The sequence below is a fragment of the Puma concolor genome, chromosome C1 (assembly GCF_028749965.1).
Source record: "Puma concolor isolate L17-30 chromosome C1, mPumCon1.1.hap2, whole genome shotgun sequence".
Classification (NCBI taxonomy): Eukaryota; Metazoa; Chordata; class Mammalia; order Carnivora; family Felidae; genus Puma; species Puma concolor.
In genome coordinates, this window is record NC_141674.1 from 27,315,371 (window position 1) to 27,338,357 (window position 22,987).

The following is a 22,987-nucleotide window of genomic DNA, read 5'->3' on the forward strand; positions in this document are numbered from 1 at the left end:
AGCAGAAGGTTACTCTACTGAGACCAGACATCAAATCAACTAGTCTCCTACATTTCTAGGATTCTGCAAGAAGAACTGGGTCTCCACTGTCATTGAATTACCCTGGGACCCTAGGGAGGCCTCAGCCTCTCTGAAGGGAATCTTGATGCCAGTAACATCATCCTTTCAAAGATATTTTCTGTTCCTTAGGAATGGCAAAGGAATCAACATACTGCACGCTCCATGAGGGCAGAGACCATGTCTCTCTGACTCACCACTGCATCTCTAATGCCCAGGATTGTAGGTACCCCAAAAAAATGTTTTGAAGAAAGGGACTAACTCTGGCAAGCTACTTCTGACACAAAATCCAAAAGTGCTATTGAACCAGTCACAGTCAATGCAATAACCTGGCCTATCACACGGCCTTGCCAAGCATGGGCACATCAACAGTTTTGGGGAAAGTGAACCAGGGCTCAGGGTCAGGTGGTGTCATGATAGCAGAACATAGTCCTCTTCCAGAGGAAAAGTATCCTTGGCTGAAAGAGGAAACAAGTAGTCAGTCATGCTCCTTAGTGGAATTTTATAATCATGGAAAACACACAATGTAGCTCATCCTACCACGGCTTCCACCAACCTCAGGCCTATAAAGCCATGTGAATGGAGGTCTCCTTTTCCCGACAATGCAGAAAGACCAGCTGCCTGCCTGCATTCTACCTCTAAAAATGTGGGAACTGAGATCCCACTGGGTGGAGGTTTAAGAAGCTAGGAGAGACTTCAAACCTAATGCCCACTGAGTCATCTTGCAGTTAGACAAGAGTTTAACCAAACAGGATATTATGTTATGTTACAATGACTACTGTGAACACTTGCTGAACTGTCACTTATGTACCTGGGAGTAGGCTAAATACTTTGCATAAACATTTTACTTAATCCTTACAACAATCCTATGAGAGGCACTGTCATTCTCACTTCGAAGATAAAAAAACCTGATGAAATGTGGGTTTCAGTAATACCACCCAGTATGTAAGAGAACCAGGACTCAGAGCCAGGCCTGTCTGACTCCTGAGTCCATGTTCCAAGCTCTTGCTACTCTGCCTCCTCCTGTCTCTTGCTGGGTCGATGAATAGGTAGGTATCAAGACCAATTCTTGCAGCTTCTAAAACTTACCCATTATTGCCTGAAATCAAAAGTGGTTAAAGGAACTTAACCACATAGACTGACTTTTCTTAAGGAAGCTCTTAGATGAAGGATCGGAAAGGAAGTTCAAAAGGCAGTCCCTCAAACCAAGAGCTATGCATTTTGGCCCAAACTTTTCAGTACAACTCATCTGAGAATAAATGTCCAAACACTAACCACACACACAGTTCTTAATCATGTTCCTCCTGGTTCCACACAATGACTTGAACTGAAAGCTGTTTCAATTAGTAAGATTATTACGCAATCTCCAAAATAAGCAAAAAGGCTTACTTTGGCCCTGCAATTGTTATTTTGTTTTTATAAATTCCTCCACTGTATTATTTCCTCCCTTGAAGAATTCCTAAGGCAAGTCCATTTCAGACAGCTTTTAAATCATATTGGATTTACTGCCCAGTTATACCATTGTCTTATCCCTCTTCACTTTGTCACACAAGTTAGGAACTACATTTGTGTTTGCATTATGTTTCTGAAGGGCAAAAAGAACCCACCAAAATTATGCTCCAAGATACAGAGCAAGACTTAAGATGATCATCTTTTATTGAAGAGTGTTTAAGCAAAACACAATTGCTTCATTTCATTGGGAGAGAGGCTAATTTTAGAGGATTTTGGTTGGTCTTACTTAGGTCAATTAAATTGTGATATAACAAGATCCCAAAGACCTGCTCAATGCTAGCTGAACTTTAGAATCAAAAAGCTCGCATGATTTGTGTTAACAGCCAGAAAACTCTACCTTCCCCCAGCTGCCATATACTCAAGTCATTATCCTACAATCTGAGGAGACAGATGTAGGATTAATAATTTATCACCTTCCTGTACTGCAATGTAGTTAAGAATATAGGACAGTTTGGCAGGAGAAAGTTCTTGCTGAAGCCTCATCACTATGAGATTTATTCCATTAGTCATCCACCTTAAATTAGATGCCCAGCAGATACAAGAAGAGCAGGGATATAATGCCCTTTAAAAAGTCTCCTGAAAATGCTTTTCTCCTAAGGATAAGACCAATGCATGATCAAGATATATTACTCTCTTAAAAGAAAAAGATACCTCTGGGTCTGTCTGGTACAACAGGGGCTACAGCCCTCAAAGTACAATCAAACGATAGGGGCAAAGGAGGAAAGTGAGTGCAGGTGCCTTCTGTCTGTCAGGGGCAAATGCAGGTAGTTATGAGAACAAAAAGAAAATAGCAACAAGTGGGGAAAAGACGTCTTGCTAAGCCAGAAGCTGCCTTTGTCTCAACTGTAGTCTCTACGGGAGGTTGAGGGTCCCACCCGGAGTTTGGGACGAATTAAAAAATAAATATGGCAGGGGTGCCTGGCTGCCTCAGTCAGTAGAGCATGTGACTTTGATTTCAGGGTTGTGAGTTTAAGCCCTACGTTGGGTGTAGAGACTACTTAAATTTTTTTTTTTTAACTAAACAAATATGGCAGTTAGAGGTAAATGGAGATCAAAATATCATCTTTATAATAAGCGATAAGGTGACTGGGGAACATAGCTTAGATGTACAACCACATACTGGCTTTCTAATACTTTCCTGTACTTAATTAAACTTACCCAGTTGGACACAGGCAGGCTATCCTGGCATGGGCAGACCAGTTAGAGCACGGCAGAACGTATGCAAATCCTGAAGACAGGCCATTCCATACAACAGGAGTCTTTTTCAACCTCACCAATCAGAAAAAAAGTCACTCATCCATTCAGAGAGAGAGCCAGAAAAAAGGCAGAAAAAAGAGCTAAAATCACCTTCCAAATATTGCTCCCTCCTGGGAAGTGAAGGGCCCACTTAATGAGCCAAGAATGAAAAACAGGGTAGAAAAGAACGATTCTCCTCAACATGTATATTCCAACGTGGTGTCATTTCCAGCATTATTTTTCGGTTAATCCAACAAACTGTTATTGCTACCTACTATGTGCTAGATTCTTGGTGTGTAACTGTGATTAAGACAGTTTCCTGAAGCAGACACATAAGTGAGTAACCATAGTAGCCATCTGCTCCCAGCCACATCTGCTATGATTACTTAGGTTACTTACTTAGAACACAGGTTACTCCCTGGCATACCTGGTACCAGACTCACCATCTACAATAAATAACTATAAAACTGGACAGAATATACAAAACAACTGTTCTTAGTCAGGAGATAACAGCCAGTACAAGGCTGCAATCCCCGAGAGAGATTGCAGAAGAGAGGAAACTTGAAGTGAGCCCTACCACTGCCCAGGTCTCCAGGGCCAACTTCCCAACCACAGCACCGAAAGCTGGAACCCAAACAGAACACAGGGGGCTTGCTGAGCCCAGGAAGCAGAGATATGAATTTGGCTAAAATCTGAGTGGTGAGACACTGGAGAGGAAGGAGCTGTGAAAAGAGGGAGCCCCAGAAGTCCTTAGGGAGGGTCCCCTGCCAAGCTGAGAGCTGGAATGTAAAGGCACAGGGCAAGACTCGAGGTTTATGAGATAGCAGACGCTACAGGGCAGAGAGGGAAACAGAATCACTAGAGGTCAAACAGCGCTGGGGGTAAGAACAGGAGCACTTTGGAATTTGGCTCTGCCAGAGCGAAGAAGTCACATTAACACCACAGACGAGCACACACCAGAAAGACCTCACCTCAGGACTAAGGACCACACTCTAGAGCAAGACCCACTCTGAATCTCTCCTCACAAAGCCTAACACACACAGTACAGCATGATATAATAACAGAGAGCTGTAAGACACTACAAGAACATTAAAGAATAAGTTCAAACTAGAGGTCTCAGAATATATCAGAAAGGAGCTTATGTTTACCTGAATCAGACCACCTCAGTGAGAAGACTAACGGCACTCTGCACGAGACAGGACTCTACAGTGATGTGAATGTGGAGGAAAGAAAAGAGTGTGGAATGACTCAGGGATTTCTACCTCAGAACGCAAGAGGAGGTGGTCTTTTCACTGTTATAGGGAACACAGGAGGAAGAAGGACAAAGGACCATGGGTTTGGTCTTGATACATTAAGTCGGAGGCAGCTGTGAGCCATCCAGTTGGAAACGTATGACATGCAGGTGGGTATGTGCTCTGGAAAGGAGTGAATGAACAGCTATGGATTTGGGAGTAGACGGCACACATCTTAACAGTTATGGGAAAAAATGAGGCTACCCAGGGGCACACATAAGAGTTAGATAAGAAAGGGTAGAAAAAGAACCCTGAAGAACAAAACGCTGAATAAACAAGCTGACAAGGGAGTGAGGGAAGAATAATTAGAAAGTTCAGTGAACGGGCTGGAAGGGGAACAAAGAACAGCACTGCACCCCTGTACCTTTTCACTTACCATGGCACGGTATTCATATGGCTACTCCCTCGTCAAACTGGGAGTTCTTCCAGGGCAGGAACTGTGTTGTACTCATATTTATCACCCTTGTTCCTAGCCTGGAACCAAACTGCCAGTAAGTTCTCAAAAACCAGTTATGAGGGGCGCCTGGGTGGCTCAGTCAGTTAAGTGTCCGACTTCGGCTCAGGTCATGATCTCGCAGTTTGTGAGTTCGAGCCCCGCGTCAGGCTCTATGCTGACAGCTCAGAGCCTGGAACCTGCTTCAGATTCTGTGTCTCCCTCTCTCAGCCCCTCCCCTGCTCACACTCTGTCTCTGTCTCTCAATAATAAATAAACGTTAAAAAAAAAAAAAAAAAAACAGTTCTGAATTGAATGTTTTCTCTTGTTTATTAACTAATACTTACTAACTAATTGGGTGATCTACTTCTCAGAAGCGGGGGAATGTCAGTAGAAGTTTTCACAGCCAACTGTTAGCTTTAGGCCTACATGAGCCTTGGTGACTCCATAGTTTAGGTTTCCAATGCTGGTTCAGGCCCTCTCACCACACACACACACACATACACACACAGGCATAGCTCTTCAGATGTACATATTCTTTCTTTAGATATGTTAATATATTTGTGAATATTTTAATCAGATCTCATTTCTCTCAAAGGCATTGTGTCTCCTTAAAGTGCCCTCATATACCTCTGATCTGATTGTGCTAATTTTAAGTTTTAACTCTCAAGCGATAGATTATGTTAATTTTAAAGTTTAATTCTCAAAGGACAATTCCCTTATTTCTAATTTATTAATTTATTCAGTCAACAGATATTTTTATGGTGCACCTACTATATACCAAGCACTCGGCACCTGCTAGGAATACCTATAGAAGTAAAACAGGCAAAACTTCTGCCCTTAAGAAGCTGACATCTATTGCAGGAATTTCCAAATTCTTGGAATCACCTCATTTTTGTCTCCGGATACTGACAGTCCCCAGGTCCAAAATGGAATTTTTTAAAGGATTTTACTTCTTTTTAAGTAATCTCTATACCCAACATGGGGCTCAAACCTACAACCCTGAGATTAAGAGTCATATGCTCCACCAATTGAGTCAGCCAGGCTCCCCCCAAAATGCTATTTTTAAGCCATTTAACAATGACACTAAACAGAGAAATAGTGATTCAATGGCCTACAAGGAAAACACAGAGTATCTTTTATCAGACCAACTATAATTACTACTTTCTAGCAGTGGGCTTCAGCACTGAACCCAGAAACTGAAATAAAAAAGAAACCTACATAAGTCAGCAGGTACCTGGGGTGCTACTAGAGATGGAGTAAACTGCCAAGTGGTAAACAGGAATGGGGATAACAGGAGACCTGCCTTATTTTGGTCAGTTTTTCAGGATTAATCCATATAATCCAGGGGTACCTGGCTGTGCTGACAGCTCAGAGCCTGAAGCCTGCTTCGAATTCTGTGTCTCCCTCTCTCTCTGCTCCCACCTCCCTCCCTCCCTCCCTCCCTCCCTCTCTCTCTGTCTCTCAAAAATAAATAAACATATAATCCATAAGCTAAATGACAACAGCAAAGAATCAAGAATGTATTTTTTCAGGGAACACTTAAGGGCTCAGATAAAAACTGAACAACTCACTAGTAGATAAATACTGACTCAGGCTACCAACAGCAGGTTTTCACTGCTATTATTTTGTTGTTGCTTTGTCAGGTAGGTTTTTTTACCCTTATTAAAAAAAAAGGTTATACACGTACACTGAAAAAAAGATGGAAAACGCAGAAATTGTACAGAGATAATAATTCCACTACTCAAAAAATATACAAACAGGGGATGCCTGGGTGGCTCAGTTGGTTAAGCATCTAACTCTTGATCTCTGCTCAGGTCATGATCTCAGGAACCACGAGATCAAGCCCCATGTTGGGCTCTGCGATGACAATGCAGAACCTGCTTGGGATTCCCTCTGCTCCTTTCCCATTTGCAAGCATGTGATCTCGCTCTCCCAAATAAATAAACTTTAAATATATACATACATCACACATATATATTATATACACATATATACACACACAATTATGTATCTTGTTTCAAGCTTCCTATTATATAAAAGTACTTTTCTCTTTGCACAAAATTGGCACCATAGTGGACATGCAGTTGTATATCCTGCTTTTTTTTTTTAATTTTTTTTTTAACGTTTTTATTTATTTTTGAAGGAGAGAGAGACAGAGCATGAGCAGGGGAAGAGCAGACAGAGAGGGAGACACAGAATCCGAAGCAGGCTCCAGGCTCTGAGCTGTCAGCACAGAGCCTGATGCGGGGCTCAAACTCACAAACTGTGAGATCATGACCTGAGCCAAAGTCAGATGCTCAGCCGACTGAGCCACCCAGGTGCCCTTATCCTGCTCTTATCACTTAACATGAGGAGCATTTCCCATGGACTTACTCTCCTGAACTGTGAACTCTGAAGCTGGATAATATGCCACATGTGGACATGCTATAATTTCATCACACTCCTACTGTTGGGCAGGTTGTAGCAATGCTTTGCAACATACAATAAACGAGTGTTGATGAATGTCCTCATTCACAACCATCTAAATATATCCTTGAGGGGCGCCTGGGTGGCGCAGTCGGTTGAGCGTCCGACTTCAGCCAGGTCACGATCTCGCGGTCCGGGAGTTCGAGCCCCGCGTTGGGCTCTGGGCTGATGGCTCAGAGCCTGGAGCCTGTTTCCGATTCTGTGTCTCCCTCTCTCTCTGCCCCTCCCCCGTTCATGCTCTGTCTCTCTCTGTCCCAAAAATAAATAAACATTGGAAAAAAAAAATTTTTTTTTTTTAAATAAATAAATAAATAAATAAATAAATCCTTGAGATAAATTCCCACAAGGGGAATTACCAGGCCAAAAGATACGAACTTTTTAAGGATCTTGATATTTATGCCAAAAAGTTCTCTGTTCAAATTTCCCAGGATAGTATGAGGGCAACCACATCACCCTTCGGGAGCACTAAATATTTTTACTTTGATCTTCATCAGTATGATAAGCTAAAAAAAGATATCTCACTTTAATCTGTTCTTTGCGGGTACATGGCTGGCTCAGTCGGTGGAGTGTGCAACTCTTGATCTTGGAGTTGTGAGTTCAAGCCCCACGTTGGGAGTAAAGATTACTCAGTTAAAAAAAAAATCTAGGGGCGCCTGGGTGGCGCAGTCGGTTAAGCGTCCGACTTCAGCCAGGTCACGATCTCACGGTCCGTGAGTTCGAGCCCCGCGTCGGGCTCTGGGCTGATGGCTCGGAGCCTGGAGCCTGTTTCGATTCTGTGTCTCCCTCTCTCTCTGCCCCTCCCCCGTTCATGCTCTGTCTCTCTCTGTCCCAAAAATAAATAAAAACGTTAAAAAAAAAAAAAAGAAAAAAAAATCTAATCCGCAGTTCTCTGGTTACTAACAAGAAAGTACATTTTTAAAAATGCTAATAAATCATTTTACTTTCTTATTTATGGTACTGTCTCTTTTCTTTCCTCTGGGTACATCATTTATTCATTTTTCCTATTAAGATATTATGTTTTTTGGGGGCACCTGGGTGGCTCAGTCAGTTAAGCAACCAACTTCAGCTTAGGTCATAACCTCGTGGTTCACGAGTTTGAGCCCCACATTGGGCTCTGTGCTGACAGCTCAGAGCCTGGAGCCTGCTTCAGATTCTATGTCTCCCTCTCTCTCTGCCCCTCCCCCGCTTATTCTCATTCTTTCTCTCTCTCTCTCAAAAATAAATAAAACATTTAAAAAAGTATTAAAAAAATATATTATGTTTTTTAAAACATTGATGTGTGGGGCATCCAGATGGCTCAGTTGGTTAAGTGCCTTGGTTTCGGCTCAGGTCATGATCTCAGCATTCACAAGTTTGAGCCCTGCATCAGGCTCCGTGATCAGTGCAGAGCCTGCTTAGGATTCTCTCTCTCTTCCTCTCTCTCTGCCCCTCCCCTGCTCGTGCACATGTTCTCTCTCTCAAAATAAATAAATAAACTTAAATAAATAAAATAAAATATTGATGTGAAAAAGCTCTGGTAAGTTAAAATATATAACAAATCTGTCACGTGTTACCTGCATGTGACCTCAGTTTGAACACACATGGTTCTTGGTTCTTCCACAGTAAAAGCTCCAAACTGTTCTAAAATAAAACTAGTAAAATCTAATCTGCACCAGAACCACTCCTAACAATACCACCTTTGCACCTCTATATTCAATCTGCTCACTGTTGTTGTTTTTAAGCAGCAAGCTGAGGGGATACTAAAGACTAGCACAGTAGCCCACAGTACTCTGTTTAACCAAGTGCTAGATTGGAAATACAGACACAGAAGTAGAAATGCTTCCTCCCCCCTGTACATGGAATCCCTCAAATAACAAGCTGCTCATCATGGTTCAGGGTAAAAAAAACTATCTTTGGTCCTCCGAAAGACTATCTGTGGTTGGAAGACAGAGAGTAACAGAAGAAAAGGAGCACAGGCTATTGGGTGAACAAACCAGAGTTTAACTCCTGGCTCTGTCGTGACTTCTTGCTGTATGACCCTAGGCGAGTCATTCCGCCTCTCTGGGCCTCAATTTCCTTATGTATAAAATGAGACTAAAACTATCTGTTTTAGGATTATCATAGGGATTAAGTGAGATAAGATATGCAATGTTTATAATCAAGGGTCTGGTATGTGGTAGGTGCTCTTCAAAAAAATGCAATTTTCCTACTCTGATGGTGCTAAATCACTTACTTATTTAACTCAAATGATCTTACATAAAATGTTGGCCTGAAATAGTTAGCTGTCCCAGCAAAGCATCATCTGGGTAAAAAAACATTTAGGTCAGCTTTCTGTCAACTGCAATTTCCACTGCTCTAATTATGCAATCATCAACCACCACTGCAGAACAACAAAAACTCTAAAGCTGATGTCACTGAAATTGCTAAATACAGTAATTACTTGATTCTCTAGATCATGACCACCAACTCCTTTAGGGAAACAACAGAAATCTTTGGAATTATAGGAGCAAAAGGCTGATTCCTTATCCCAGACAGTGGTCTCTATAACACAAGGCTTTTTGGTCACTGCCCAGAATGGCAGCATACTCCAAAGTCTCTCCGAGATGGCTGTTCTCTCACATTCCATACTCTGAAAAGGATAATGTCAACAAAAGAACTAAAAGAAAAAATGATTTCAAGAAACAGTATCCCTTGAAATGTAACCTTCGCACTTTTTCCTGGCAAGAGGTTCCAGCCTGGTGAGATAATCTCTAGGAAGAAAGCATACTTTATGAAATCTATCAGCATAACCCTTTTCTACAGAAAAAGCAAGGAACACATTGTCCCTGTAAGTGAAGATTCCTCTAGAAAAGAAAAAGAAGCAAAGTATCTTTATGAAGCATCTATGTTCACAGTGCTGTACTACACACTTTAATTATGGTATCACTCCTATCAAGCTACAAGGTGAAATCTTATCCTTCTTTACAGACAATAAATAACAGACAATAGGTAACTTGCTCAAGGTTTTACAGTTATTACGTAGAAACATCCAGAACCAGGACCCAGGTCTTCCCAACTTCCAAATATTTTTATTTTCTTTTTTAAGTAGGCTTCATGCCCAGGGTGGAGCCCAACTCGGGGCCAGAACCTATGCCTCTCTGATCAAGACCTGAGCTGAGATCAAGAGTCAGATGTTTAACTGACTAAGCCATCCGGGCATCCCTCAAATGTTTTTCTTTTCATGACATCTTCACCAAATCTTAAAATTATCATGCCAATTCCCTTTTATAAGAAAGAATCCAATTTTAATTGTGGTTCCAAAACAAATAAACCCAACAAACTAAGTGTCCACCAAAAGGATGACCGTTTCTCTCAATTAGAAGATTGCTTTTCTACCTCCTCCTAGTCTTTAATATGAACTGAAAGACTCATACAGTTTAAATCTATAAAGAAAATGGTACCTGTTGACAACCACAGAGCACTGAAGCAGAAGCAAGTAAAAAACAGGTACAGGCTTCTCAACCATTTCACGGATAGCTGCCAACAAAATCCTGATAAAATCCAGGAAGCAGGGCTTGGCTTGACTCCCAGCCTCTTCTCCATGGCCTTCCAGACAGACGGAACCCGTTCACTATAAAGATAGAAAGGGAAGAAATTATATGCCAAGTAATTAATAATTGATTCCTGGAAATGTAGAATTCTAGAGAATGTGACAGCCTAGAGGGAAGAGAAATTTCAAGTTTATCTTTCACTGCTCATACCTGCCTGTAAATTTTAAACCTGAGTTCTGACAAAGCCTATAATTATCAGGATAAAAACATAGCAAGGGGTATGAAATGAATCCACTGTAAAACTGAAACATTTTATGTTCTATTATTTTCTAAGCTAACAGTAAATCACCTATGTGGAAGAATGGAAAGAGCACTTGCCTGAAGAAAAAAAAGATCTGAGCTTCAGTTCCAATTCTGCAAGTAACAGCTTTGTGACTTTGACCAAACAGACCTTCTTATTTATGAAGAGTTTCGACTATCAGAGGTAAACTAAGCTGAGAGTTTTGTCTAGCTGTGCTTTAAAAAAAAAAATAACTAAAAAATACCGTGACTATCTTTAGGAAGTACATGCACTCTCCAGTTTATTACTGCCCCACCACTATGACCTTAAAAATCTATCCAAATTACACTTCAATGTCACATCCCTGATTCCTAGAATCATCTGCAATTCCTGACTTGAATTCATATAGACACTCAAATATTTACACAGTTCCTATTATGTGCTAGGCATTGTGCTGGCTACTCTAGAATCTAAGAGCTGGATAATTTAGGTCCCTTCCAGAGAAAAAATGATTTTCATCTGTTTCTTCTCTTATACAACTTCCCTACATTGTATAAATTATTATATAAATCTTGGCAATATCATGAGGGTTGGTTGAGTTCTGAGGAAGCAATTCAAATTCTTCTGTCCTAAATGTGCACCCGTCACCCACATGTGGCAAATGGTAGACTCTGCCCTCCACCCCCAGCCAGCATACAGGGAGATGGGCATCACATGAAGTCAATATTGACTAATACCAGGAAATAGACACATGCACACACACAGCTGCAAAACTGAGGCACAGCCCACCCAAGAAAAGGCTTTCTCTGAGCTTTAAGCAACTGAAGTACTTCTTCCTCATTCACTTCCATCCATTCTGATTTCTAGCAGTTTTGAAGTTGTATGTTAGGGAGCAGGGGGCTGAAAGATGTGCGGGCCAGTGACATGTTCAAGAGATTATAAAATGGAGCCCAAGTTAGAAAGTATATCCAGCAACTTCCCTAGCCTCTCAAGATGGAACAGTGAGTGTGCACGTGTACGTGTGTGTGTATGGATCTTACCCAACACATTTCTGCCTACCACAAAAGGATTTTAAATTCAAAGTGACTCAACACCTGTCATCAATAGCGTGACAGGTGGGCGACAGAAGCATAAAAGAAATGAATAGGTTTTGAAAATGGGAGTAACAAACACCATTGGATTAGCAAGCTGATCAGAAGTGCAATGTCTTACGAACCATGCATAAGAGGCAGAGCTCTTTTCAAATGAACTCCCAACCAGCCAAGCCTCTGAAATCTACAACTGCCTAAGGGTGCAAATCACTGCTAGGGTCCAGTCAAAGCCTTGCTGACCAGAGGCAAGAACAACACAATCACCAAGATCCAAATGGTTTGTTACAGAATCAAAGGGTAAAAACCCAGAGAGAGAACACACACCCCCACAATACTTGACAAATGAAAATCCAGAAAAGCCTGCAATAGTTTTGGCATTTAGGGCGTTACAAGTACACCCGAAATAAAAGCACTCTCTGTTGCAGCAGCTGTTCAGACAGAGAAGGGGGTAATGTTTACTTAATCCTTCAGGTTGATGGGGGATGTATCATAGTTCAGTCTGTCAGCTACATACGTGGAACTCCATTTATGTACACAGCGATAAGATATGTTTGAACAACGACAGAGCAAGTCTGAAACAGCCTATTCAGCTGGTATGAGTAATCAAGAATAAAGCTCTTTTAAAAAGAAATCTCAGATATTTGGGAAAGTTACAGAACAGACTGCCATGAATAACTTTGCTTATATTTGCAGGCATTGTTTTCCAAATAGCTGGAAAAATGAACAGATTGTTCTGGGAGGTCGTCTTTCCAATTTGTTCTTAGCTCCCAGTCTGTTAATCACAGAAGAAAGCACAAGGAGATTCAGCTAATGCTCTTCACTAACTGCATCTATTGTCGGTTGGGCACAAGCATCAGGAGGTGAGAGAAGGAAAAGCGTTTTTGGAACCGCCTGGGGTGTTGTTCTTTTGACTTCCTTCATTTCACCTTTGTGCCCACCGCAGACACCACAGAACCCCTCTGTGGGGAATAATTTTCTAAAGTCCGGAATAAGGCAGGTTTCGCATGATAATTTACACGTCGTGCTCAACCCCGCCCCCCTTGTTCTGCATCAACTTTCTATCTTGGTTGGGAGACCGAACACCAGAGACAGCAGCTAAAGACGAGGCTGCAGAAGTCGAGAGAAGAAGGATAGCAGCGCCCCGAGCCCGGTCTGTCAGGGGATGGAGGATGCTACATGACCAGGCGTGGGCCTGAAAGAAGCAGGGTCTGGGACTCGAGCCCCACACCTACAAAGCCAGAAGAAGCTGGCTGCCCTAGCCGGGCCAGGAGCGCCACCTCCGGGTCCCAACACCCGGCCAGCGCACCCTCAGAAATAGCCCGTCCCGCTTGCCCCTCCCCTGAGCTCGAGGTCCTCGGCCTGGCAGCCAGCCGCCCCCGGCCACCTACCGGGGCTCAGGGCCACACAGCGGGGCCCCGGCTCTCGGCGGCCTCCGCCTCCTCCCGGTCCATGGGGTCGGGGCCCCAACCTTCGCTCCCCTCACCCGGAGGAGGAGGAAAAAGAAGAAGGTAGTGTGGGCTCCCCACCGGGACAGCTCCCTCTCGCCTCAGCCTCCCAGGACAGCGACGGCGGCCGGAAACGCCGCCTCCTCCCACCTCCCTGGGCTCAACCCGGAAACACACTCTTCTTGCTAACCAGCCCTCCTGCCCCCACCCCCACCCCCGGAAGCTCAATTCCAGCCGCGAGCCAGAGGGGGAGGTGAGGCAGTGCTGAGGGACAGAACTACGCACGAGCGAAGGAGCCTGGGCCGCCAGGCTGTCGCCTCCTGCTCTCCGCAGTCTGCTCCTTCGCTTGCCCTGCGCGAGCCCCAGGCCCCAGACTCGGGCAATACCCATAAGCAAGATGGCGGCAACGGTGGCACCCCCTACGGCTTAGCGCCCAGGTGTGCCATTGGCCAGAGCCCGGAGTGAAGCCGCCGCGGATTGGCCGAGAGCTCTGCGGGGGTGGGGGTGGAGCCGCAGCCGCCTGGAGCCGGGAGTGGGCAAAGCGGCGTGAGCAGCGGCCCCAGGCTCCAGGAGCATCGCGCTCGGAGAAGATTTCGCCGCTCGGGGCCGCAGCCTGGTGAGCTCAGCCCCCTTCAGGCCCTCCCCTGCATCCCAACCAGGGCCTCGCCGAGCCGGCGCTGATCGATGCCGACACACCCCGGGGACCCTATCGCGACTCCATCGCGCCATATCGCGACATCATCGTGCCCTGTCGAGACTCCATTTTGTCACAGCCCTTTTCAATATATAGCTATATATTTTTTTTTAATTTGCCCTGTCATCTTTGGGGGCTGTCCATGTCGTGATTTTGCCGTGATCTCTCCGTGACATCACCGCGCCATCGTGAAGTGTGATCTCATCGCCGCCCTGTCGTGACTTCATCAATGTCGTGTTGTGACCTGGCTGCGGCGGGACAGGTGGTGACCGCCAGGAACCCTCTTCCCCTTCTCATCTCCCCATCTCAGCAGCCCCGCTTCGATTATCCGGCTTTTGGATTCTCCGTTGTCCTGGGAGCTACCCCGGACCCCTTCTTGCTTCTCCAGCCCCTGCCGGCATCCACTGACTGGTAGCGAGCGGGGAGGGCGAGGAGAGGGAATGCAAAGGGTTAATTCTGCTGCTGCTGCTGCTGCTGCTGCTGCTGCTGCTGCTGCTGCTGCTGCAGCTTCTGCCCGAGGGAGGGAAAGGAGAGGAGGCAAGGAGCCTGCGGGGGCGTTTGAGAGCCCTGGCTGGAGGGGTGGGGTCCGCAAAGGGGCCTCCAAGCCTTCCCTGGTCAGTACCCTGCATCCTCACTTGTGCTGAAGCTTGTCTCCTGCCTGTTCTGGAGAAGGGAGGGGAAAGGGAACCTAGGATGCCCTTTTCCCTCATATCAGCCTGAGTCCGGATAATCGAACTTCACCCATGTATGTCTCCATTCCTTCCTGTCTGTCCTCACCACTCCCTCCTGGTGTGCCTGGGTGGAAGGAGATAAAACCAGGCCTCTGGTGCCAGGGGGCAGCTGAGCAGTGGGGCCAGCCCCCTCCCACTCCTGAGAGACTGGTAAGGAGAGCTGTCCAGCTGAGCAGCAGGATGCATGGTCCTTCTTTCCTTCCCGCTTTCCGGAGGTGACCTTGGCCAGGGTCCCTTCTTCATTCCTAAGGACTTGAGGGTCCAGCGCCTTTAAGGGGCTCCCACAAGGGAGGTCAGTCTTGAGGAACCCATCCCTCCTGATCCTCCCCTCCCTCTGTGCTAATCCCTCCCTCCATCCTCCACTCCCACCCCCACCCCTCCTCTGCAGAGGGATGCTCAGTCCCTCTTGTGTTCACAGTTGGGCAAGGCGGGCATCATGGCCTCGGATTGTGAGCCAGCTCTGAACCAGGCAGAGAGCCGAAACCCCACCCTGGAGCGCTACCTGGGAGCCCTCCGTGAGGCCAAGAATGACAGTGAGCAGTTTGCAGCCCTGCTGCTAGTAAGGACCTGACTGAAAATTGGGAGGTGGGAAGGGCTGGGTGGTTGGGTCCCCTAGGAATGGGGTCAAAAAGTCCCAGAGGATATATAGGTGGTCCTGGCATTCCCGGAGGCACCAAGATGCCTGCCTTTGGACTCTTCATTGCTCCCCTAAGTGTGGGAGCAAAGGGGAGAATGGGGGTGAATAAGGCGTAGGGCCTTAGAAGCCTTGGAGGAGGCTGCCTGGGTCTGCTCTTTGGGGCGTCCCGGAGCAGATGGGAGCTGACTCATAGGGTGACAGCAGCAGGTAGTAACTAGTGCAGAGTACTTGAGGGCTGGGGATGATTGCTCTGGGGGTGGAGAGAGTAGCAGAACTAGAAGTAACTGGGAAGGGGTCCCAGGGGATGGCCAGGATGGCAGTAGGTAGGTTGAGGGTGAAGGAGCTGGTTTGGGGCTTAGCCCAGTTGGAAGAACCAGGCTGGGGCCAGCAGAGCAAGAGCTGCAGTGCTGGGAAGGGGGGGGTTGATGTGTGGGGGGTGAAGGGAGGAGGGAGTACAGTCTCTGCTTGTTTGCCATGGCAACAGGGAGAAGGCTCCAGAGTCAAGGGCTCACACTGCAGCAGAGGAGGTGTTGAGGTGAAATGTAAGGGGAAATGTTTTGACAGGCAGAGTGGCGAGACACAGGAGCCATTTCCCCTGAGAAGGTGGCAGGAATGGATCAGAGGCTTCTCTGGGGAGGGGGTGAGAGCAATTAGGGCGAGACCCTAAATCCTTGGGGGATTTTAAACTGAGCTCTAAGCCCAAATCAGGTTGCCAGCTTCTAGATTAGACATCAGAAAGAACTTCCCGAATGACTGAGTGATGAAATGGCAGAACGAGTAGTTGAGGATTGGACCTCCCTTCTGTATACGTAATCATAAATGAGGGATCTCAGAGGTCACAGCCATCTGTCTCCCCGGGTGGGGAGGGAAGGAGCTGGACAAAATGACCTCTGGAGGCGTCCTGACCCCAGAGAGGATCACCTTCCATAACCACATCCTGGTAATGGTCAGCGCCCAAGGGTGCAGGGGGCAGTCTTCCTTTCATCCTGCTGATAGCACATACCCCCCCCCCCCTTAGGTGACCAAGGCAGTCAAAGCAGGTGACATCGATGCCAAAACTCGGCGGCGGATCTTCGATGCCGTAGGCTTCACCTTCCCCAATCGTCTCCTGACCACCAAGGAGGCACCAGATGGCTGCCCCGACCATGTTCTCCGAGCCCTGGGTGTGGCCCTGCTGGCCTGCTTCTGCAGTGACCCTGAACTGGCCTCCCATCCCCAGGTCCTGAACAAGATCCCCATCCTTAGCACCTTCCTCACTGCCCGGGGGGACCCGGATGATGCTGCTCGCCGTTCCATGATTGACGACACCTACCAGTGCCTGACAGCTGTGGCAGGCACACCCCGTGGCCCCCGGCACCTCATTGCTGGTGGCACCGTGTCTGCCCTGTGTCAGGCATACCTGGGGCATGGCTATGGCTTTGACCAGGCCCTGGCACTCCTAGTGGGGCTGCTGGCTGCTGCTGAGACCCAGTGCTGGAAGGAGGCGGAGCCCGACCTCCTGGCCGTGTTGCGGGGCCTCAGTGAAGATTTCCAGAAAGCTGAGGATGCCAGCAAGTTTGAGCTCTGCCAGCTGCTGCCCCTCTTTCTGCCCCCGACAACCGTGCCCTCTGAATGCCTCCGGGATCTGCAGGCCGGGCTGGCACGCATCCTGGGCAGCAAGCTGAGCTCCTGGCAGCGCAACCCTGCACTAAAGCTGGCAGCCCGCCTGGCGCACGCCTGCGGCTCCGACTGGATCCCAGCGGGCAGCTCCGGGAGCAAGTTCCTGGCCCTGCTGGTGAATCTGGCATGTGTGGAGGTACGGCTGGCACTGGAGGAGACAGGCACAGAAGTAAAAGAGGATGTGGTGACCGCCTGCTACGCCCTCATGGAGTTGGGGATCCAGGAATGCACCCGCTGTGAGCAGTCACTGCTCAAGGAGCCACAGAAGGTGCAGCTCGTGAGCATCATGAAGGAGGCCATCGGGGCTGTCATCCACTATCTGCAGCAGGTGAGGTATAGCGGCCCACGGAGGGAGTCTGGTGTGGGGAGAGCCAGAAGGCCAGGCAAAGGGGGAAGTGAATTGCACCTCAGTGTAATAGGAAGAGCGCAAGATGCCCACTCTGAGGGCTGATCCTGCAGCACTCCCGGGAGTAGAGTGGCCAAGCCTCCCTCTCCCTCCCTCCCTGAGCCTCCACACAAGCACCATACCACACACCATATGTGCACTCACATCACAGTACACACACACACACACACACACACGCACACAACACAGTGACTTCCCACTCACAACCCTCCCCCCAGTACACACACACTCCAAATCGAAGCAGTCTGTTCTGCTCAGCCTCTTGCATTGTTCCATACACCTGCACATACAAACTTGGCACGGAGCTGGGCAAAGGAGCGGGGCTGCCTGGTTCCTGGCCTCTGGAGAGATTCAGCTAACTCCTCCCAGGTCAGAGCTGCGGTAGAGGGAGTGTTTAGTTAGCTTTGGACCTGTGAGTTTCCTTCGAGCCTTGTGATACTTCAGAGGTGGGGGGAAAGGGGATGCAGTGAGTGTGGGGACATGTTGTCCAAAGTCCAGTTCGCTCGGCAGACATGCCCTGAGGGCCTGCTCTGTGCCAGGCCCCTGTTGAGCGCATCCTTCCCATGTGTTAGGTGCTGGGTACACAGGGCCTGCCTTTGAAGGGCTCACAGGCCAGAATTCCCTTCTAGTTGTGTTATTCCTAGGCTGGCTGGCATGCTGTCCCGGCCGGGGAGGGTCTCTGGTCCTACTCCATCTCACAGGGGTCCCATGGCAACAGGTGGGGCCAGAGAAGCAGAAGGAGCCCTTTGTGTTTGCTTCGGTGCGGATCCTGGGGGCCTGGCTGGCCGAGGAGACCTCATCCCTGCGCAAGGAGGTCTGCCAGCTGCTGCCCTTCCTTGTGCGCTATGCCAAGACCCTCTACGAGGAGGCCGAGGAGGCGAATGACCTCTCCCAGCAGGTGGCCACCCTGGCCATCTCCCCCACCACCCCAGGGCCCACCTGGCCAGGGGATGCTCTCCGGTGAGTTTGTAGTTAGAGTCTGTCCAGCCAGACTGTTCTAAAGAAAAGCATAACAGAGGGACACTTCCTCACCCCCAAACTGGTCTGTGCTGGGCTTCCTGATTGGGGCATGAGATCTCCTTTAGGATTATTTCTGTTTGTTTTGGGGGGCTTGTTCACACAGGACTCCTGGTCAGCCAAGTCTTCTTTGCCAACCCCAGATTTCTCTGTAAAGAGAGAACTCATGCTTATTGAGCATCTACGACACACCAAGCACTTTGCTCTACCCTTTACCAAAACAGTCTCATTTAGTTCACACAGCAAATCTATGACATAAGTCTCATCCACATCTTCAGGATGAGCAAACTGAGACTCAGGGTTAAAGTAACTTGCCCGCACATACACCATGTGGCAGAGCCCAAGTTCAAGCCTAGGCCTGTGCAGCACCAAAGCATGTGCTTTTCCTGTGGGACCTACAAGGAAGGATGTGTCCTTTCCCCCTGCTTTCATTTCTCTTAGGTGGGATGCCCCAAGAAAGGGAATCCTTGTGCCTTCATCTTTCCCCACCCCTTACACACCTGTTCCTTCCACCCCCCAGGCTCCTTCTGCCCGGCTGGTGCCACCTGACCGTTGAAGATGGGCCCCGGGAGATCCTGATCAAGGAGGGAGCCCCCTCACTTCTGTGCAAGTATTTCTTGCAGCAGTGGGAACTCACATCCCCAGGCCATGACACCTCAGTGCTGCCTGACAGTGTGGAGATCGGCCTGCAGACCTGCTGCCATATCTTCCTCAACCTTGTGGTCACCGCACCAGGGCTGATCAAGTGAGGCCGGGAAGGAGGTTGGAGGAAGCAAGGGGTGGGGGCTGCTCAGACTTGCCTCAGATCTCCGTCTCCTACTTTGCTTCCCTGTGCCCATGGGTTCCTGTTAGTGTTAGAGTGACAGGCTCTCAGAATAGACAGAGCCACCCCACACAAGGTTTTGGCATGTCTAGAACTCCTCTGGGCCTGTCTGCCTGCTCCAGCTATAACCCAGTCTCTGTTCCCCAGATGCCATGAATGGGCCCAAAGTTAACTCTTAACCCTGCTGTCTCATTTCTTGCCAAACCCTGCCTGGTGAAGCTGGGAGCCCAGAATCCCAGGTTTTCCCAGGCCTTGGTCTAGCTCAAATAACCCCTTCTCCCATCTCCACCCCCCACCCTTTCTCCCAGGCGAGATGCCTGCTTCACATCTCTTATGAACACCCTGATGACGTCGCTGCCCTCACTAGTGCAGCAGCAAGGGAGGCTGCTTCTGGCTGCCAATGTGGCCACCCTGGGCCTTCTCATGGCCCGGCTCCTCAGTACCTCTCCAGGTAAGCTCCGGGGACCCAGTCCTAATGGATACAGACAAAAGATCTGGGTGGACCTGTTATATTCTGGGCATAAGTCCCCATTTTCAGGAAATGGTTTTATAGAATTTTCCAACTGAGAGGAAATCTGTGAAGTGTGTCTCCATCCCCCACCCTACCCCACCCTTCTTCCCCAAATGATAGCATTCTTTTCCTTCTGAAGACTTTTAAGGCAAGGTCTGGTGGGTGTAAGTACAGGCCTGCTCAGAGGCACAGGCATAGGCACCTGAAATTCCCAGCAGCCGGAGTCTGAATCCAGTGTTTTCAAGGTGGAGCCGCCCCCACCCAGGGCTTGAGTCAGGAACCTTCTTCCTCCCCATTGAGGTTTTTCTCTGCTTAACACCTCACCTCCCTCGTGACAGGCTTCAGTGCTTTGGTGCCCCCTCTGCACATACCTTCTCCGCAACCCTGCCTCACTCTGGCTGTGTGAAGGAGGAGGGACGTCCCCTCCAGCCCCTGCCAGCCCTTTGTGTCTTCCACTTTGGCCGTGGGTGTCTGCTTGGGTCCCTCTGTCCCCGCCTGTTCCCTGTGCCCCATCTGTCAGGTTGGAGGAGCTGAGCAGATGCCCGGGAACAGTGTGTAATGAGCCTGTACCCTCAGCTGCCTATGTGTTCCCTGTGCAGGGATCCCAGTAGGGTCCTCCGGCAATGGGAAGGGAGCATGTCCTAGTGATCCAGGAGCCACCCCTGTGCTCTAACCCCATCCTCCCTCAGTCCCAGGCTGCATCACCTCAGCCTGAGTAGAGCCCCAGTGCTGTTAACCCACAGATGCCACCAGGCTGGACTAACAGCCTCCCTGAGAGGGTCCGCAGTACAGGGGTGAGCCCCTGCCTGGCAGGTAAGCCAAGCCCCATCACCAGCTCCTGGTCCCCCTGCCCCCCGCTCTGGCGCCCCCTTCTGGCCCAAGAATCAAATTGTTGAGACCGCCTTCGCCTGTAGGTCTCTAGGCCCAGCAGCGGCTCCCATCCTGCTCCCGTCCCACTGCAAAAAGGGCTGACCATGAGGTTGAGTGTACCAAGATTATCACATTTAATTCTCACAACCGATTTCTAAGATTAGCACTATTGGCCCCATTTTACAAGTAAGGAAACGAGACCCAGAAAAGTGGATTACCCAAGGTCACCCAACTTCAAGTGAAGTTGAAGGTAGGGTTTGAGCCCAGGCAGGCTGGTTCTAGGCTCTGCTTCAGCTCCCAGAGTGTGTCCGCACAGGAGGGTAAAGTGAGGGTCTGGGAAAGCAGCTGGCCCACCAAGTTCACGCGCCCACTCCCTGCTTGCCTTCCAGCTCTTCAGGGAACACCAGCGTCCCGAGGTTTCTTCGCAGCTGCCATCCTCTTCCTATCACAGTCCCATGTGGCGCGGGCCACATCTGGCTCAGACCAGGCGGTGCTGGCCCTGTCCCCCGACTACGAGGGCGTCTGGGCCGACCTGCAGGAGCTCTGGTTCCTGGGTATGCAGGCCTTCACAGGCTGTGTGCCCCTGCTGCCCTGGCTGGCCCCAGCCGCCCTGCGCTCCCGCTGGCCACAGGAGCTGCTCCAGCTGCTGGGCAGCGTCAGCCCCAACTCTGTCAAGCCCGAGATGGTCGCCGCCTATCAGGGCGTCCTGGTGGAGCTGGCACGGGCCAACCGGCTGTGCCGGGAGGCCATGAGGCTACAGGCGGGTGAGGAGACAGCCAGCCACTACCGCATGGCTGCCCTGGAGCAGTGCCTGTCAGAGCCCTGAGCAGGTGTCCACTGGGGACAGACCCAGGGGCGGGCAGCGAGGGAAGGAGGGAGGAGGCATCTTCCCTGAAGCTCCCAAACTGGACCCCCCTCCCTAGACTCCCCCCACACACACACACAACATCCCAGCTTTCTGGCTTTTCCGAGGGCAAGGGCACAGTGCCCATCCCTCAAGTGTAAGGAACTGCGTCCCGCCCCCCGGGCCCCCATGGGGGCAGGGATTGGCTTGAAAATCAACATAGCTATCGCTGCCAGGCCGGGGAATGTTGGAGCAGCCCCCAGGGAGGGGGGCACTAGGTGTCATTGTGCCCTGTGTCAGACTCCCCCACGGGAGGGAGGCCCCAGGATGGGATAGGGCTGGCAGGAGCTGGCTGCCTCAGCCCATGTGCCCTGCCGGCCAGGGCGTGGGCTCCCCTAGGCTGTGGTGCCCCCTCTAGCCTCCCAGTCCACGTCCTTCCAATTGGCCATTTGGCCCTTGCCCTTAGCCCCTTGGCAGAGAGCAGACTCAGGCCATTGACATCGCAGTTCTTCCTATCAACTTCAGTGACCCAGGGTCTGAACTGCCTCATCCTTCCAGGGAGACCTGGGGCAGACAGGCCTGGTGTGTGGGTGGGGAAACCTCCTTCCACCTGAGCTTCCTTGAGGGGACCCAGGAGTCCTTAGGCCCTGGCCTCTAAGCTTTTGTGTCATGTTGCAGCAGAGTGACGATGGGGGTTGGGGGGTTATTTATTTTGCCTGTCCTTATCCCTGCTTGGACACCTGAGCATCTGATCCCTGTCCTCCTAGTGCCATCTGGCTTGACTGGAGCCAGGAACAGGAGGGACACTTCTCCAGAATCCGCATGTTTCCCTAGTGATTGCACCCCATCACCATCGTGGTGCCTGGCTTTAATCCCCACCCCTGCTTAGGATCCCTCTCTGCAGAGAGACGCGACTGGCGACTCCAGCAGGAACTACTTTTCTTATGATCCCGGGGGACCCCCCACACACAACCTGATCCCTTGCTTCCATTTCCCCCTTCCTTCCCCCAGTGCGTTCTGTGATCGCCAAGTTCAAAGCTGTGCACATGCGGACACTCAATAAATGTTCATTGGTGACAAGATGGTTCCTGTGTGGTCTGTCCTGCACCTTCTCCTTTCCAAACTCGAGGAGCTCACAACTACCATTTGCTGAACACACGCCCTGCCAAGCACGTTTCAAGTGTTATTTAGCCTGCCAGAGAACCCTGTGACATAGGCATTATTCCAATTTTACAGGTGAAGAAACCTGGGCATGGGTAGGTGGTTTGCTCAAGGTGATGCACTAGTAAGGTGTCAGAGCCAAGACTGAGCAGGCTGTTGACCCCTTAGTCCACACCCTGTATTGCCAGAGCAGGATTGCAAATTCAGATGCTATGGTGGCCAGGCCTAGGTGCTCCTGTGTACAAATGAAGTGCTGACGTGGAGGGGTTCCAAGAAGTACTGTCACATCCTCCAATCTCTAAAGATAAGT

At 49.1% G+C, this 22,987-nt stretch overlaps 2 protein-coding genes across 10 annotated transcripts in view; one reads left to right on the top strand and one right to left on the bottom strand.

The window, feature by feature from the left end:
• KIAA0319L (KIAA0319 like) overlaps nucleotides 1-13,760 on the bottom strand; it is a 98,972-nt gene extending 85,212 nt beyond the window's left edge. For 4 of the 7 annotated variants that reach the window (XM_086716437.1, XM_086716434.1, XM_086716435.1 and 1 more), the window contains exons 1-2: nucleotides 13,268-13,482; nucleotides 10,419-10,588 (exon numbers count right to left, since the gene is read on the bottom strand). In XM_086716437.1, the coding sequence (XP_086572563.1) occupies nucleotides 10,419-10,560 (142 nt within the window). In that variant the 5' untranslated portion in view covers nucleotides 10,561-10,588; nucleotides 13,268-13,482. Of the gene's footprint in view, nucleotides 1-2,727; nucleotides 2,945-10,418; nucleotides 10,589-13,267; nucleotides 13,484-13,609 lie in introns of those variants that run through there. The other 3 variants (XM_086716433.1, XM_086716432.1, XM_086716438.1) reach the window with 3 other exon arrangements.
• NCDN (neurochondrin) lies at nucleotides 13,567-22,596 on the top strand. Of its 3 annotated transcripts, XM_025935255.2 has the most exons (8): nucleotides 13,567-13,940; nucleotides 14,213-14,280; nucleotides 15,168-15,308; nucleotides 16,405-17,373; nucleotides 18,170-18,411; nucleotides 18,989-19,213; nucleotides 19,600-19,742; nucleotides 21,062-22,596. In XM_025935255.2, exons 2-8 carry the CDS (start codon nucleotides 14,248-14,250, stop codon nucleotides 21,496-21,498), a joined length of 2,190 nt encoding a protein of 729 aa, XP_025791040.1. In that variant the 5' UTR covers nucleotides 13,567-13,940; nucleotides 14,213-14,247; the 3' UTR covers nucleotides 21,499-22,596. The 3 variants fall into 3 exon arrangements, with proteins under 3 accessions (XP_025791040.1, XP_086572565.1, XP_086572566.1); XM_086716439.1 differs by lacking the exon at nucleotides 14,213-14,280 and having other exon boundaries at nucleotides 13,568-13,940; XM_086716440.1 differs by lacking the exons at nucleotides 13,567-13,940; nucleotides 14,213-14,280 and adding an exon at nucleotides 14,295-14,429.
• Nucleotides 22,597-22,987: the final 391 nt, after the last annotated feature.

What these genes read in the sequence shown, in the direction of transcription:
- NCDN (XM_025935255.2), top strand. Translation starts at nt 14,248, where the DNA reads ATGTCGTGTTGTGACCTGGCTGCGGCGGGACAG. An exon ending in ACCTGGCTGCGGCGGGACAG is followed by an intron (nt 14,281 to 15,167) that starts GTGGTGACCGCC and finishes TTGTGTTCACAG; the next exon opens with TTGGGCAAGGCGGGCATCAT. An exon ending in GCTCCTCAGTACCTCTCCAG is followed by an intron (nt 19,743 to 21,061) that starts GTAAGCTCCGGG and finishes CTTGCCTTCCAG; the next exon opens with CTCTTCAGGGAACACCAGCG.